Below are 13,967 nucleotides of genomic sequence, written 5' to 3' on the forward strand. Positions count from 1 at the left end.
GCCATGCGCCGAACACCGCAACCAACCTTACGATCAAACAATCACCCGTTTGCCGATCATGTCGGAACCCGTGGCCGTCGTGTTCAACACCTGAGTGAGATTTTCCACCACTTCGCGAGAGGAAATGAGTTGGCGGAGGACCCCGTTGTCGGCAGCGGGCGAGGATGAGAATCCGCCCAGACCCCTGAACTCCACACCGTTCTCCCACTTCCTCTTAAAGTCAACATGGATCATCGACCAGAATCTGACAGGTGTGGGTCTCCTCTCTGTCTAAGATCATGGAGGCCAGTTTGCCCGGGTCCCTACGAAACAGCCTCTGGTGCTTCCTGTAAGCACCTTTTTTGCTCGCCAGTCTTTTCGCCCAACCGGTCTGGACAGTCCTCGCGCCCATTCTGTCCCATCTCGCTTCGCCGCTCCTCGACCCTGCGGGCCACTCCGTTGCCCAACCCCACTTGCTTAGTAGGCGCGGCGCAGAAGTTTCGACCAGCTCGGAGATCTGGTCTACACCGTCTCGCCAGGCCCTCGCCACCTCCGAGGCCTCCCGCGCCCCACCCCTGCCGTACCTCCTCGCCGCCGCCTTCAGTAGCGCCTCCTGCATGCCGGTCACGGGAGGCGGCGTCCGATCGCGCTCTCCCCGAGGAGCCGCAGTATTAAGGATCCCAAGAAATTTTAGCAGTTGTAGACAGAAGATGTATACATCAATAGTCAGGGGGTCAAACTGGGCTTGCTTGAATGTTAGGAAACATGTCCCGCATCCCACCACTTTTTACACCTGTGATCCAGGCAGATGCTTTATGAACACAGAGCATTAAAACACAGCTTCAGGCATGTTAATTTGTGTTACGCTGCGGTATAAACACTTTATATCAAATGATCCACAAGGGAAGAACTTGCAAAGTGCAGAAAAATAAGTGGAGTTCAGCTAGTTTGTGCACTCACGGATGTCAGCATGCTGCTTTCTTTTGGTTCTAGACACATTAATCTAGTGTATCAAAGCTTGGCATGGCTGGGTTTTTTGCAGATTTGAACGACAGGATCTGCAGAAATGTGCTTTGCACCTACTTTCTGTTTAAAAACGACTGACTTGTAGTGTTTAAATCTTCTGTGCAAAATACTTTTCCCTCTTACTTATTCCCTCCTTCATTATTTATTTGATCCCTCATAATGAATCCCTGTATGTATGTATGTCTATATGTGTGGAAGTGTATGGTTTTTTTTTTGTCTACAATATGAGCCATTGGGAACCAAAGCAAAATTCCTTGTATATGCATTTGCATACTTGGCCAAATAAATCAGATTCTGATAAAAAAAAAAAAAAAGCAATAGTGCAGTGTTTGTGAAGTGCAGTACAGAATCACACACAGGAAAGTCTCAGTCTGTATCATCAGATTTAATTCCACATTACTGAAGAGCTGTTAATTTGAAGAACTACATTGTACTTCCGATTTTAAGAAAAACTGCTAGAAAAAAAAAAAGATCCGTGTCGGCATTTTCTGTCCCATGGAGGAAGGCGTTTGTACTCTTTCACGTGCTCAGGAAGCCTTACTTTTATCTCCTGGATGCTCACGCCCTGGGAAGAGCACATACGGAAGGAGCAGCGAAAAGACAGAAGACGGCGTTTTACTGCACTTTGTCTCCCCCCAGACATCTTCCTGCGAATCACACCTAGCCCCTGTTGGACTTTGGACGGGACCTTCGCGGCGGGACGCAGGCGGTCCCATCATCACGGTTTCACTCCGTGGAGGTTTGGGTGGGGCAGCTCTAAAGAGGTAGGAATTAGGGTGGGAAATGCAAAGATCTTACCCTGGAAGGCACTTGCAGCTGTTTGCCCCTCCCCTTTAAATACCTCTTGCCATGCAGAGCCTGCATTTATCTGCACGGCAAGGCCTTGGGAAGTAGGCAAAAAGTGCTCGGCGCAGACCGCCCCGCCCTGCCCCGTTCAGGCAGCTCTGCGCTCTGTCATTAGCGTGGCCCGTGCGCTCATTTTGCGCTCGCAATCGATGTAAGCGTTGTTTCATCTCGTCAGTTGACGGAGCGCTTGCCGAGAGAGGTGCGCCGTATCGCCGGCCTGCCGACATAAATTTGTCGGCGGTCTCTTGAGCGAGGGCCTCGTTCGGAAACGGAGGCGAGGCCCGTCCTTCAGCAGAAATCCTCGCGAAACGCTAAATCCGCTGCGGTTTCACCGTAGCGCGGAAGCAACGCTCTGCGATCGCTCGTTGACGGCTGATTCGACGCCTAGCGAAACAAGAAGGGAAACGTAAAGATGATCACGGTCCACCCGAGCCGACATGGCGATTCTCTGCAGAGTTTCGGGGACAAATGGTCACACGGGGAACGAAAAGGCGGAATTCCTGATACTAAGAGCGTTTGTGAGCAAACATGCACTAATACACACCTGACATTAACAAAAGCAGTTTTCTTTTCCAAAAGGTATCGAGAGTGGCATAAAAATTCCAGAACACATGACATTTCGTGGTATGGTATGTCTATACTGTGTAAGTAAGTGCATGATACATTTCTGTGCATACTCTAAATATTGTCAAAAGGCAATAGCACGCGGATTATATGTGGCACGGTGTTGACCTCACTTTAAGACATGGTAAAACTTTAAAAAAAAAAACAGACATTAAATTCCTGACCGTAAATGTAGAATATTATTTTTTTTATACAAACACACTTCAAGTAACCTGCATTAATTTTAAAACATACACAAGGACCAAAAGAAACGGGTTAGCACTGAATACTACAAGTTCTCTGAAAGTTTGCACCGAAACGAGACATTTTTTACACACAGACAAAGTACACACACACATTTTCTGAACCGCTTGTCCCCTACAGGGTCGCAGGGAACCGGAGCCTAACCCGGCAACTCAGGGCGTAAGGCTGGAGGGGAGGGAACGCACCCAAGACGGGATGCCAGTCCATCCCAAGGCACCCCAAGCGGGACTCGAACCCCAGACCCACTGGAGAGCAGAACCCGATCCAACCCACTGCACCACCGCGCCCCCTCGAACGAAGTAATTCATGAAAATTGCTTTCAAAAATAGCTTGGAGTAAAGATGAGTAAAAAGTTGCATGGCTGAGAGTGTTACCTGAGCAGCAAAATAAATCTAATAAGATCCTAGGGGCGACAGGCTGCGTAATAGTAAACGATGTTCCAAGTTTTACTCTGTTATTGCACCTTTGGCCAAGGTCCACGATCCTGTGAAATGTCAAGGTGATTTAAAAAAAAACATTGGAAAAAAATGTCAGCCCAACAACTGAATAATGAGGTGCAGCCCATGAAATGCAATATTTTCAGACATCCTTGTATCACAGAGGAAATAGGCTCTCGATTGCAAATAGTCAAAGAGTAGCTCTGAACCTCGTTCTCCTGTTTAAAAGGCGAAACGTCTCAACGTGTGATAAACAAGGGGTAGAAACCGAACTCGCAGGCGTGAGCGGGGAAGCTGCTGCTCGTACCTGGAGCTCCAGTAGTGGGAGACATTACACAGTGAGAGTCGGCAGCGAAGCAGGAACAGACCCGCAGCAAGGGCAAAGCCGCCCTGCCTCAAGGAACTTTCTAGAACGCATGCGTCACTTAAGCACCAGGCCCTACTGCTCGGTTCCCTTGATTTTTGTACCGCTCTTTCCGTCACGATCTATTTCAAGGGCTTGACGCCGACGTGGAATTAAGCTCTCGAACCGCGGCAACGAAAAAACGTCGACTTTCGGTGAAAGCGAGTTTGGGAAGAGCACCCCACGAACACCCCATCGGCCTGTCAGTGCGGAACTGGCCGTTGGCTGCATAGGCAATTCAGTGTGTTATCTCAAAGGATCCCTTTACTTACTGCGTTTTCCCCTACAGACTTCCCATCCATCGGGAAGCCCAACATATATGCAGTTCCTCACATTTCCTCTCTGCCATTTTCACCGGCTCGCACTCACGGATGCGCGTGCCTACGGGCTTCGGCTTCCGCGCACACACCGTATCTGCTTTCAGGTTAAACTGCCAGCCCCGAACAGGACTCCATTGTCTCAGTTTCAGTTTCTGTGAAGGTGGAAAGGGGGAAGCAGCTGCCGCTCCGCTCTCTAGGTACCGGAGCGAATCCCAGCGTTCCACAACGTCCGTCTGAGGGTACGGATGAGGGCGGATCAACAAAGACACACTCTAACGGTAAAAGTCTCCTTTTGAGTCCTATTTGCGGTCGTCAGTTTTGTAACGCAAACATACGTCCACCGTCAATGTCTTTGCAGGGACTGGGGAGGGGGAGACGGGGGGTTAGATGGGGGCTGGATGTCGCCATTGAGCTCCTTTCTCTGCTGGTCAGTTGGCGAGTTCCTCGGGATCTTCTGGCCCACCTGTCTTCGGAGACGTCTTCTTTTGGGCTTTCGCGGGGGCACAGAATTGACAGAGGCTGGATCAAGCAGAGGGTCCGCTTTCATCCTCTCGCTCAGCGCGTCGGAAGACTCATCTATGTATGCCAGATTCTCCCCAAAGTAGTCCAGAGGCTGACAGCTGAGGGGCCCTGGGAAGAACTGGTGGGGGGCCGCATTGCCTCCAGAATCATCGTGGAGCTCCTTCATGCCCAGCTTCTCAGAACCCTCGGAGTAGGATCCCGACTCTCCTGACTCACCAGAGTCATAGGACGACGAGGAGCCCGATTCAGACTGGCTGCTGGGCATGCCGTTCTCCCCAAGCCTCCGACCATCCTCAAGCCCCGCCCTGTTCTGCCACGTGTGGGCGTGGCTGTGAGGGTGGCCGTGAGAACGAGGCCCTCGGCGGCGTTTCCGGCGACGGCGCTGGAAGGGGTCGTTAAGGTCAAGCGGGTTCGGGATTCGGAAATCCACAGACATGTTCTGGATGTTCTGAGTCCAGTCCGTGGCATGAGCCCTGAGCTCCTCCATCTCCACGGAGGATTAGAAAAAGACAGAAGAGGGGAAAACCAGGGATTACTTTTTCCGACAGATTTTCACGGTGACGTACTTCACCGATCGCCTTCTGTCGGCCGCCGCTGATGTGGTCTAACGCGCTGGAATTCAGGTCTACGGAAAACTGAGGAAACGTCTGAAAACGACGTAAGAACATGGTAAACCTTAAAGTGAACCCTTCCTTACACTCACCTCAGCTCGGGTCTTTTTGGACAGAACCCTCAGCCAGTTTCCAATCATGGTGAGGATGGAGGCAAAGTAGGCCAGACCCACTACTATCCAGAACCACACCAAGGGCTTGTACACAGGGTAGTTGTTCCCGCCAGGACCTGGGGGGTACACCAAGTAGACATTTCCATTTGAGGGCGTGCATTGTGAAGCAACCTCCTGACGGGTAGAACGGGAGAGCGAGCCCTCATCGAACTGAAACGTCTCCGAAGGACGCATTCCGACGCGTAAATCTCAGTCGCGCGTTTCCCGACCGTTCTCTCTTCTACATCGTGAACACGACAAGAGTTTCAGCACCCTGCGATCCAAAGAACGCGCAACCCAAGTAGCCTCGCTGAGTTTCCAGACCCCGATCGCACACGGCTTTCATACCGTGGGGGGGACGCATAGAGCGCTTCGCGGCTTCACGTATTAGAGGAGCCAGAGGAGCCAGAGGCAAGGCACTTCAGAATTAATCTCAAAGTTGCGCTCTGGAAATGATGTCCAGGTGTAGCACGGGAAGTGTTTACACAAGTTCTTCGCTCTGTGTTTGTTTAATACAGGGTGCTAAGCAGCGTGGCTCCCTCTTCGAAACTGGAAACAAATGAGACAAAGCTGTCCATGTTTGCTTCCCTGACAGGCACAAACGTGTGGCAGGACTTGGCCCGGAGCGTCGCGGACCGTCCGCAACGCCCACCGTACGTGCGTTCCGCCGAAAACGCACGGTGAAATCGGGGCTCCCGAAGACGCGCGGACGCCCTCATCGCTACGAGTCCTGGAGGCACGCGGAGTCGGAAAGGAAGCGGGATTGCCATACCCGCCACGTAGTCCCCAAAGCCCACGGTGGTGAGGGTGATGACCACGAAGTAGGCCGCCTCCAGCAGGTTCCACTGCTCGATTCTCTGAAAGACGATGGTGGGCACGAGCAGGAACACCAGGCAGCCCAGCAGGATGGAAAGCACGGCCGAAATGATGCGCACCAAGGTGGGGCTCACCCGCCATTTCTGCGAAGGGCAAAGGAAGAGGCTGTTTAGGAGAGTGCCCTGATCCGGAGGAAGAGGAATCAGTGAGCTTCACAATTTTATTTGGACACCTTCATTTACATTTATTCACTTAGCAGACGCTTTTCTCCAGAACGACTTCCAACGAACTCTATGTAGTGTTATGAGCCCACACACCTTATTCACCAAGGTGACTTAGACTGTTAGATACACTACTTGCATTGGGTCACTCATCCATACATCAGTGCAACACACTCTCTCTGTCACTCACACACTGTGAGGGAACCTGAACAGCATGTCTGACTGTGGGAGGAAACCAGAGCACCCGGAGGAAACCCACACGGACAGAAGATGCAAGCTCTACACAGACTGAGCAGGGATCGAACCCATGACCTCTTGTACCACCTACTCACTGTGCCACCCTGCCACCCACATGGTGAACTTACATTTCACGCCACAGTAAAACGTAACACAGTATCATGCCGTTTTGGTTTTCCTTATGATATTTAAAATAAGCTCTAAATGTCACCGGTAGCACAGTGGCTCGCACCGTCACCTCACAACTTACAGATCCAGCTTTGAATCCCACCTCCTCCTGCAATACCTTTGAAACAGGCACTGAGAAATAACCTAGCTGTTTAAATGGCTGAATCATTATAAGCATCTCAACACTAAGTCTGGTGAAAAGTGTCAAGCTACACAAGTACAAACAATATTAACGTGTTAACAAAAGAAAACCGAATTTTTTTTCCCCCAAAATATGTTGAAGAATTTTTCTCCATTTTAGAAGCATTAAATCCCGACCCCACTAAAATGTCGTGAAAGTGGACACGAGGCCACGCGTGCAGAACAGTGTCTCTCTCCGACGTGCAGGAAGCCTGAGCGGAGCTGAACTGAAAACGGTACCAGAAAGAGGGTCTCCATCTTGCCGATGGCTCTCCGTAGCAGGGTCCCAAGGTGGTCTCCCACTCCGGCCAGCAGGATGCCAAACATAGGGATGCCCACCAAGGCGTAGAAGATGCAGAACAGCTGACCCCCATCTGTTTTTGGGGAAATGTGGCCAAAACCTGAAGGCCGGGAGCAGCGCAGAGAGGGTGCTTACTGTCTCACTGATTCATTTCATTTTCACAAGAGCAAATGCTTGATGAAGAATACAATTTTATTTCCAGCCACCGAGTCCTGTAATCCGACGTGAACGGATGTTACCGATAGTAGTGATGATCGTGCCGCAGAAGAAGAAGGCGCTGGCCAAGTCCCATCGGCTGGTGAAGCTGGAGGAGTTGCCGGTGGCGTCCACGCCTGCTCCGAGGGCATCCACCACCTCCTGTGGCAGATGGAATAGAAGCAGGGAGCGAAATAAAGGCAAGCGCGTTCCAGGGAGACGCGGTAACCGAGCCGAACACACAGCGGTCGAACCCTGCTATATTCTGTGATTTGCACGTTCCCATTCAGTGGTGTACACTTGCACCGATACACTGTAAAGATAAAATAACACTTATTTACAGTACAACTAAAACAATTCAAACATTAATATGATCGAGTATTACTGACGTGTTTGTCGGTTTTAATCAGATGAAGGAATGGCGGAGCTTGAGTCTAACCAGCGGCGCACCGTGGAAAGTAAAGCCTTTTCGTTTGACGGCAATACGGACCGAGTTCATTCTATGCTCTTCGTTGCCGATTTGATCCTGGAGATACAGGTCGCGCTTATGTCACGAGAAAGTCTTCAGGCTCTTTTCTCACAACTGCAGGTTAGAGGTGTTTCGACTGCAGTCCCAAGTAGAGTTCATTCGTCCTTGATGTGTCTGTGGTGACTTGGAGAGACACGCTACGAGGGCCACAGTACAGCAGGTTTGACACAATACACACACCGGCTCAAGCCGCTTGTCTTGAGGGGGGTCGTGGCGAGGCGGAGCCTAACCCGGCAACACAGGGCGCAAGGCTGGAGGGGACACACCCAGGACGGGACACCAGTCCATCGCAAGGCACCCCAAGCGGGACTTGAACCCCAGACCTGCCAGAGACCAGGTCCTAGCCAAGTCCGCTGTGCCACCCCGACGCAATATGCTCGCCCTAGTTTTCTCTTGGAACCCTAAACAGGGTACTGCAATATCGAAAGGAGTACTTTGAACAAGCAATCCAAAAAACACGCTCTGCAGTTGTCATAGAGCAGAGTGGTCCAGCCTTGTCATAGGGGGTGCCTGGTGGTCTAGGAATGATCCTCCCTGTCTGGTCGTCTGACACACTAAGCACATGGGCCTTATTAAACTCCGTAGCCCTGGGCACACTGCAATCGTTGAGACAAAGCCTGCGAATGTCGTGTTCTTCCTGTAAGCAGAGCACTTATGGCCTGCGTCGAGCGCTCTGCACGAAGGGAGGCCGGAGATCCTCGCTCTTCACCAACGTTCTCCCCACATGGAAAGAATCCAGATGAGCTTTCTTCTGGCACAGATGCTTAACTTTTCAGCGTTGGTGTTAAGTCCCTCTGAACAGTAACTCGGGTTCGTGCCGGGAATCGGTTGGTACCATTCCAGTTTATGACGAGCCCTGCTGGAGACAAGGGTGCTCGAAAGGGACCTGGTGCGGCTTGTACCTCACCTTCTTCTCACTACACATTGCTCTTGCTCCGAAGGAACTCGTAGTTCGGTGTTCCCGGAACGGGCGCCGCTTTCATACGCTCTGCGACGTGCCCCTTCGTTCCACGCAACGTCACACGTTGTCATTTGATTTGTTTATGAATCCAAAGCAACTTTTACTGCAAAATCACTGTGGAAAAGCGACATAATATAATGAAGCAGCTCAAATTATTCACAGATCAAGCTCTATAAAAACCTCGGATGAAGCCATGTTAAATTAAAAAAAGTACTCGGACTTTATTGCTTCTTAACTTTTAACTACATTAAAATTTAAACTAATTTAAAATTATAGAAAATATAAATATGTTGTAAAATTCCCATTGAATCCCAGCCGCTGACTGATTAATTGCACAATTCCAGCGTTTGTCAGCTTCTGACCGCACTTTCGGCTTTTATTGTCAACGCAATCAATAAAATAAAATCAATAAAATACAGTCCTCCCTCAGTGTCTTTACAGGTCATATTCTGCAAAAATCTCATATAGCAGGAATAATTAAAAAAAAAAATTACAACTTTGAGGGACGTTGTAATTAAAACTAATTCAAAACGACTGGAAATAACACTGTTTCCACAAACTGCCACCCAGCACTTTTTGTCGACTGGTCTCAGAAACGTGCGATGTTCTCCATCGTATTGCTGATCACCGACACCCACCGACACCAGACGCCAGCTGTAAGCACTTTGCAAGCGCGTTGAATAAAGCAGCCCAACACTCCTAGTCTACATGGGTGTGTTTTACTATAAACCAAGAACCGCAGGCAGGAATGCAGACATCAGCAAAGAAAATGCAAAACAGGCAAACTGGAAAAATGTTATGCTTGAAAATTGACAGCTCATAGCAGAAGTCACTGCGCAATTATTTTTAAAAACCTGCTTGGGGTGCCTTGTGATGGAGTGGCGTCCCGTCCAGGGTGTGTCCCCTCCAGCCTTACGCCCTGTGTTGCCGGGTTAGGCTCCGGCTCGCCGCGACCCCGCTCGGGACAAGCAGCTTCTGCCAATGTGTGTGTGTGTGTGTGCGCGTGTGTGTGTGTGTGAATTCACACCTTTTCACCTTCTTGTCAGAACCTGTCGGGTAGAGATGGGCTAAAAACACTGGCAGTACACAAAAATCGGCGGGAGCGTATCACGGAGCCAAGAGCATCCATGGGAGGTGTCCCCCCCTTGCCACGCCTGCGCCTTTCAGGATTCACGGATCAATACACACACACCGTACAAACTAGATTTCAGGGTGCTGCACTTCCGGCGTGAGTAAGATTAATAGATTTCCGATTTCCTGCAGAATTCTGATGGTCGCTGGTGTCTTTAATCCGCCTTTTGGTTTTCTGCGCTGTCCACGTATTGCTGATGCCATCCAAATTTTACCATCCTGTATTTCACTGAAAGTGTTTCTTACTTAGTTTCTAAGCATTACAGCATCCGTGGATGTTTTTTGTTCAAGGCTTCTTTCGTTCGGCCTCTGACGATGCATCGTCACAGAATTTAATTCAAACTCGTGCAGCGTTTTGTTGGCACGGAAAGGTATTCACAGTGCAGAAATAAGCGTTCTCCATTCCTAAGGTGATAGGGCTGTTAAAAAATCATATTTACCTTTCTCATCCGTGCGTGAAACGTTGTGCGACCTCAAAACTGTCACATGTGTGAGTCTCAAGAATCATGCGGCTACACACAGTACACTTGTGCGAGCAACTATTCGAAGTTTTGTGAGGATTGCGTCAGTTGAGAATGCGAGCACCGGAATTTTCCCGAGGCCCTGGGAATATCGGTAAGAAGGTGATCAAACACGCGTACCTGTGCTCAGGTGTGTTTACCTGTATAAGGGCCTGCAGACCATCGGGACTGACACAGGAGTTGTTCCCCAAGAAGTCCAGCCGTGCCTTGTGCAGCTTCCAGTGCTGGCGACTCTCTCGCGGTGCCTCCAGGGTGCGGAAGACGAGAGCGCCCAAGACCAGGTACAGCAGTACCCCCGTCAGGATAGCCATGAGGGTAGAGCAACGCATGGCCCCGCTTGAATTGAGGCCCAAGGACACACCCTTAGTGCTGCTGGTGCTGGCGAGCTCCGACCCACAGCTGTGGAACAGATGCGGTGTCCTTGTCGGTGTTTCTCGTGGTCTGGACTCCAGATTCACAGCAAATGTTGCCTCTAACTACACACCTGGCACACACTGCAGGTCCCAACCCTGGTGACACAACTGTCCCTCCCCCCTAACCCTAACCCCACTAACCCTAACCCCACTAACCCTAACCCCACTAACTCTAACCCCACTAACCCTAACCCTAACCCCACTAGCCCTAATCCTAACCCTAACCCCACTAGCCCTAATCCTAACCCTAACCCCACTAACCCTAACCCACTAACCCTAACCCCACTAACCCTAACCCTAACCCACCAACCCTACTCCACCTCAAAGCCTGACCCACTACCTTTTCGGATGTTCATGAGCAATAGCTGTGACTCGGGAAAGAAATACGATGTGCCTCTGAAGAATGTCATACACACCAGTCACATGGCAAATTTTTCTTACTGGAGATAATAGCATGTGGCCAGTATTCAGAAAGCTTTCCTTTGTTTCTCCGTCCTCAGTGAGATCTCCTAGGCTTTGTGCTCCACGGTGGAGTTGTGACGCCGCCTACCGTTCTTGCTCTTTCTCCTTCTCCCAGCTTCCTCTGTCCCGGTGGCTCAGGATCGAGTCTCGGGAGCCATAGCTGTGGAGGGAGTTGGCAGCAGGTCCCTCCTCATCACGCCCCCTAGCGTAGGGCACTGAGTGGGAGGCAGGCGACAAAATTTGATCGTGATTTTCCTTCTTTGTGAATTTCGAGAAGTGCACCCAAATCACTGAACGCTGGCTTCTTGCGGTGGTGCCGTGCACCTCTGACCCCAACTAATACCGAGGTGTGAGGTGGGCAGCGGATAAAACCGGTACAGACTCGTTCCATGTAACCTCCGGTCGAAATCCCTGAAAATATTTCACGCGACATTTGCTGCGGTACAAATATTTTGATCCTGCTAAATGAAACGGGGACACCGAGAAAGCCACGTTACCTCGGCAAACGAACCCCGGAACCCCGGACACGTGTTCTTCGGCAAACAAACTCCAGAGGAACGCAGGCTCGCGTGCATTTATGCACATTGTCATTATCACTGAGATTTTTGGAGCAGCACGTGCGGATATTGAGAAAACCCGAGTGTAAATTAGCGTGTCTCTCCCCGAGGGGTACAGTGGACAAAGTGCTGCCGTGGTGTCTACGGAACACGTGTCTTCCTCAACGCTGTCGTGCCGTGCGCGTTACCGGTGATGATGAGCAGTCACCGCTGAGAAAGAGTCTGACGTGGGGTTCGTTTCCCTCAGTAAATCTAACGCGTCAACCGGGAGTGCGGTGGTTACAGCTGCTGCCCGGGGCCCCGCATGCTGCGGGTTCTGATCCAACCTCCACCTGTTGTACCCTGAGTTACTCCAATGAGAAAAGGATCCCGCTGCATGAACGAGCGAATCATTGTAAGTTTCTTCGGGGAAAAGCATCAGCTAAATGAATAAATATGAGAACCTGTCTGCTACTCAGTGACCGAAGGGTCAAAATGACACAGTCTTCACTCTCACCGGGTGGGAGTGTTCACTTCTAATCTAACTCTCTCTCACACACAAATGCATGTTCGTAAAACACATGCGTACATAGAAAATATACTGCATAACTGCCTAGATGAATTCTGAGAATCAAGTATTGGTGAACTAATAAAACCAAAGTGAAAAAAATGAATTCGGCCTTCAGATAAATAAATAAATGATGTTTCATGTAACGCCTTTGATGATATGAATTTAGATGTGACAATGGTGGTGCATAATTATAAAAAATCATATGATATACAGTTAATAAATGTTATTTACTGTTCTCACGCACAATTTTTCTTATTAAAAAAATCACTTACTAAAAAACATTAAAGTTTTTTTTTGTTTTTTTTTTTTTTTTTCCCAAAAAGAAATTCCGCAGCCTCTAAATTAAAAAACTAAACACCGATACGGGTTTAACATTCACGTAGTTACAGGATCTACCGTGAGACCCGAGCTGAGAAAGTTCTGGTTACAGCTCTACCGCTACACTAGTAGAAAAGTTAGAAAAAACAAAAGCAAACCAAAAAAAAAATAAAAAAATCAGTAACTGAAACATGATGCACTGACCGGCTGTTAGTTCGAAATGGTTTGAAACAATGACTCCCTTCGTAAATAACAGCAAACACGTGAGTGCACGCACACATTTCCGCCCTGAGCAGAATCACGCTCCAGAACCGTTAAAGCCAGAATTTATCGCCAGAATCGGAATTATACACAAAGTGTAGGGAACATGGTGCAGAAGCCCGAGAGAAGCCCTTCCTTAAACCACCATCGATTGCTCTGCGTGCTCTTCCCTGCAAGCGTGTTTCTGTGCAAATAAGTAAATAAAAGATGAAACAATAGTCCGGAAGAAAGTGCTTCGAGAGCAGTCAACCACTCATCCCCTACCTCAGAGTTAATGGTCCAGAGATTCAAGCTGTCAGCATATGATGTGTATAGCCCCCCGCTCACCGATGGCTGCTCATGAGTGTGTGTGTGTGTGTGTGTGTGTGTGTGTGTGTGTGTGTGTGCGGGCTCCTAGCACCCGAAATATTAACAGATATTACATCAACCTGACTCTGACAGGGAGGGAGAGAGGGAGGGAGGGATGAACAGCGATGAGGGAAAGTCGGAGAGAGACGGGGGGAGAGACCTAAAGAGGGAGGGACAATGCAAATATTGTGGTCTTCTTGGCAGATGTTCATCTGCTATAAAAACCTGAGATGTTTTTTCACTCTTCGGTCTTCCTCTGCACCGAGCTTGCAGATCGCGACCTGGAGACTATCCGGAGCTGGGTTTGTTGTGGTACCCATAGCTGCGCTATCGCATCGTTGCTCTAAGCGTAACATTACGCCTGCGAGTTTTGGAGATAACCTAAGGCTTAGTGGCGCGCAGCCAAGCCAAACTCAGCCCCTTCGGTCCACGCTGCCCGCACGGCTCTGTTTAGGCTCAGAGTGTCTGCACCGTGTCTGCGCCGTGGCCGATGCCCGGCGCCGAGCCTCGAACGACGCGCTCTTCCCTTTAAAAACGTTATCCCCCGGTCCGTTTCACCGTTACCCGTGCGGGTATCTCGAGCGATTATCATTTAATTCGGCTTCAGGTAGCTGACTGTGAGTGTGAGACAAAGA

General features: G+C 49.8%; 1 protein-coding gene across 1 annotated transcript; it reads right to left on the reverse strand.

Annotated features, from left to right (window-relative positions):
• Nucleotides 1-4,221: 4,221 nt before the first annotated feature.
• On the reverse strand, nt 4,222-11,442 carry kcnk4a (potassium channel, subfamily K, member 4a). Its single transcript, XM_029257492.1, has 7 exons — nt 11,387-11,442; nt 10,564-10,822; nt 7,326-7,443; nt 7,026-7,186; nt 5,934-6,122; nt 5,104-5,247; nt 4,222-4,887 (listed from the first exon to the last, which is right to left on the reverse strand). The coding sequence occupies exons 2-7, from the start codon at nt 10,750-10,752 to the stop codon at nt 4,222-4,224; spliced, it is 1,467 nt and encodes a 488-aa protein (XP_029113325.1). The 5' UTR covers nt 10,753-10,822; nt 11,387-11,442.
• Nucleotides 11,443-13,967: the final 2,525 nt, after the last annotated feature.

This window comes from Scleropages formosus, chromosome 13 (genome assembly GCF_900964775.1).
Source record: "Scleropages formosus chromosome 13, fSclFor1.1, whole genome shotgun sequence".
Lineage (NCBI taxonomy): Eukaryota > Metazoa > Chordata > Actinopteri > Osteoglossiformes > Osteoglossidae > Scleropages > Scleropages formosus.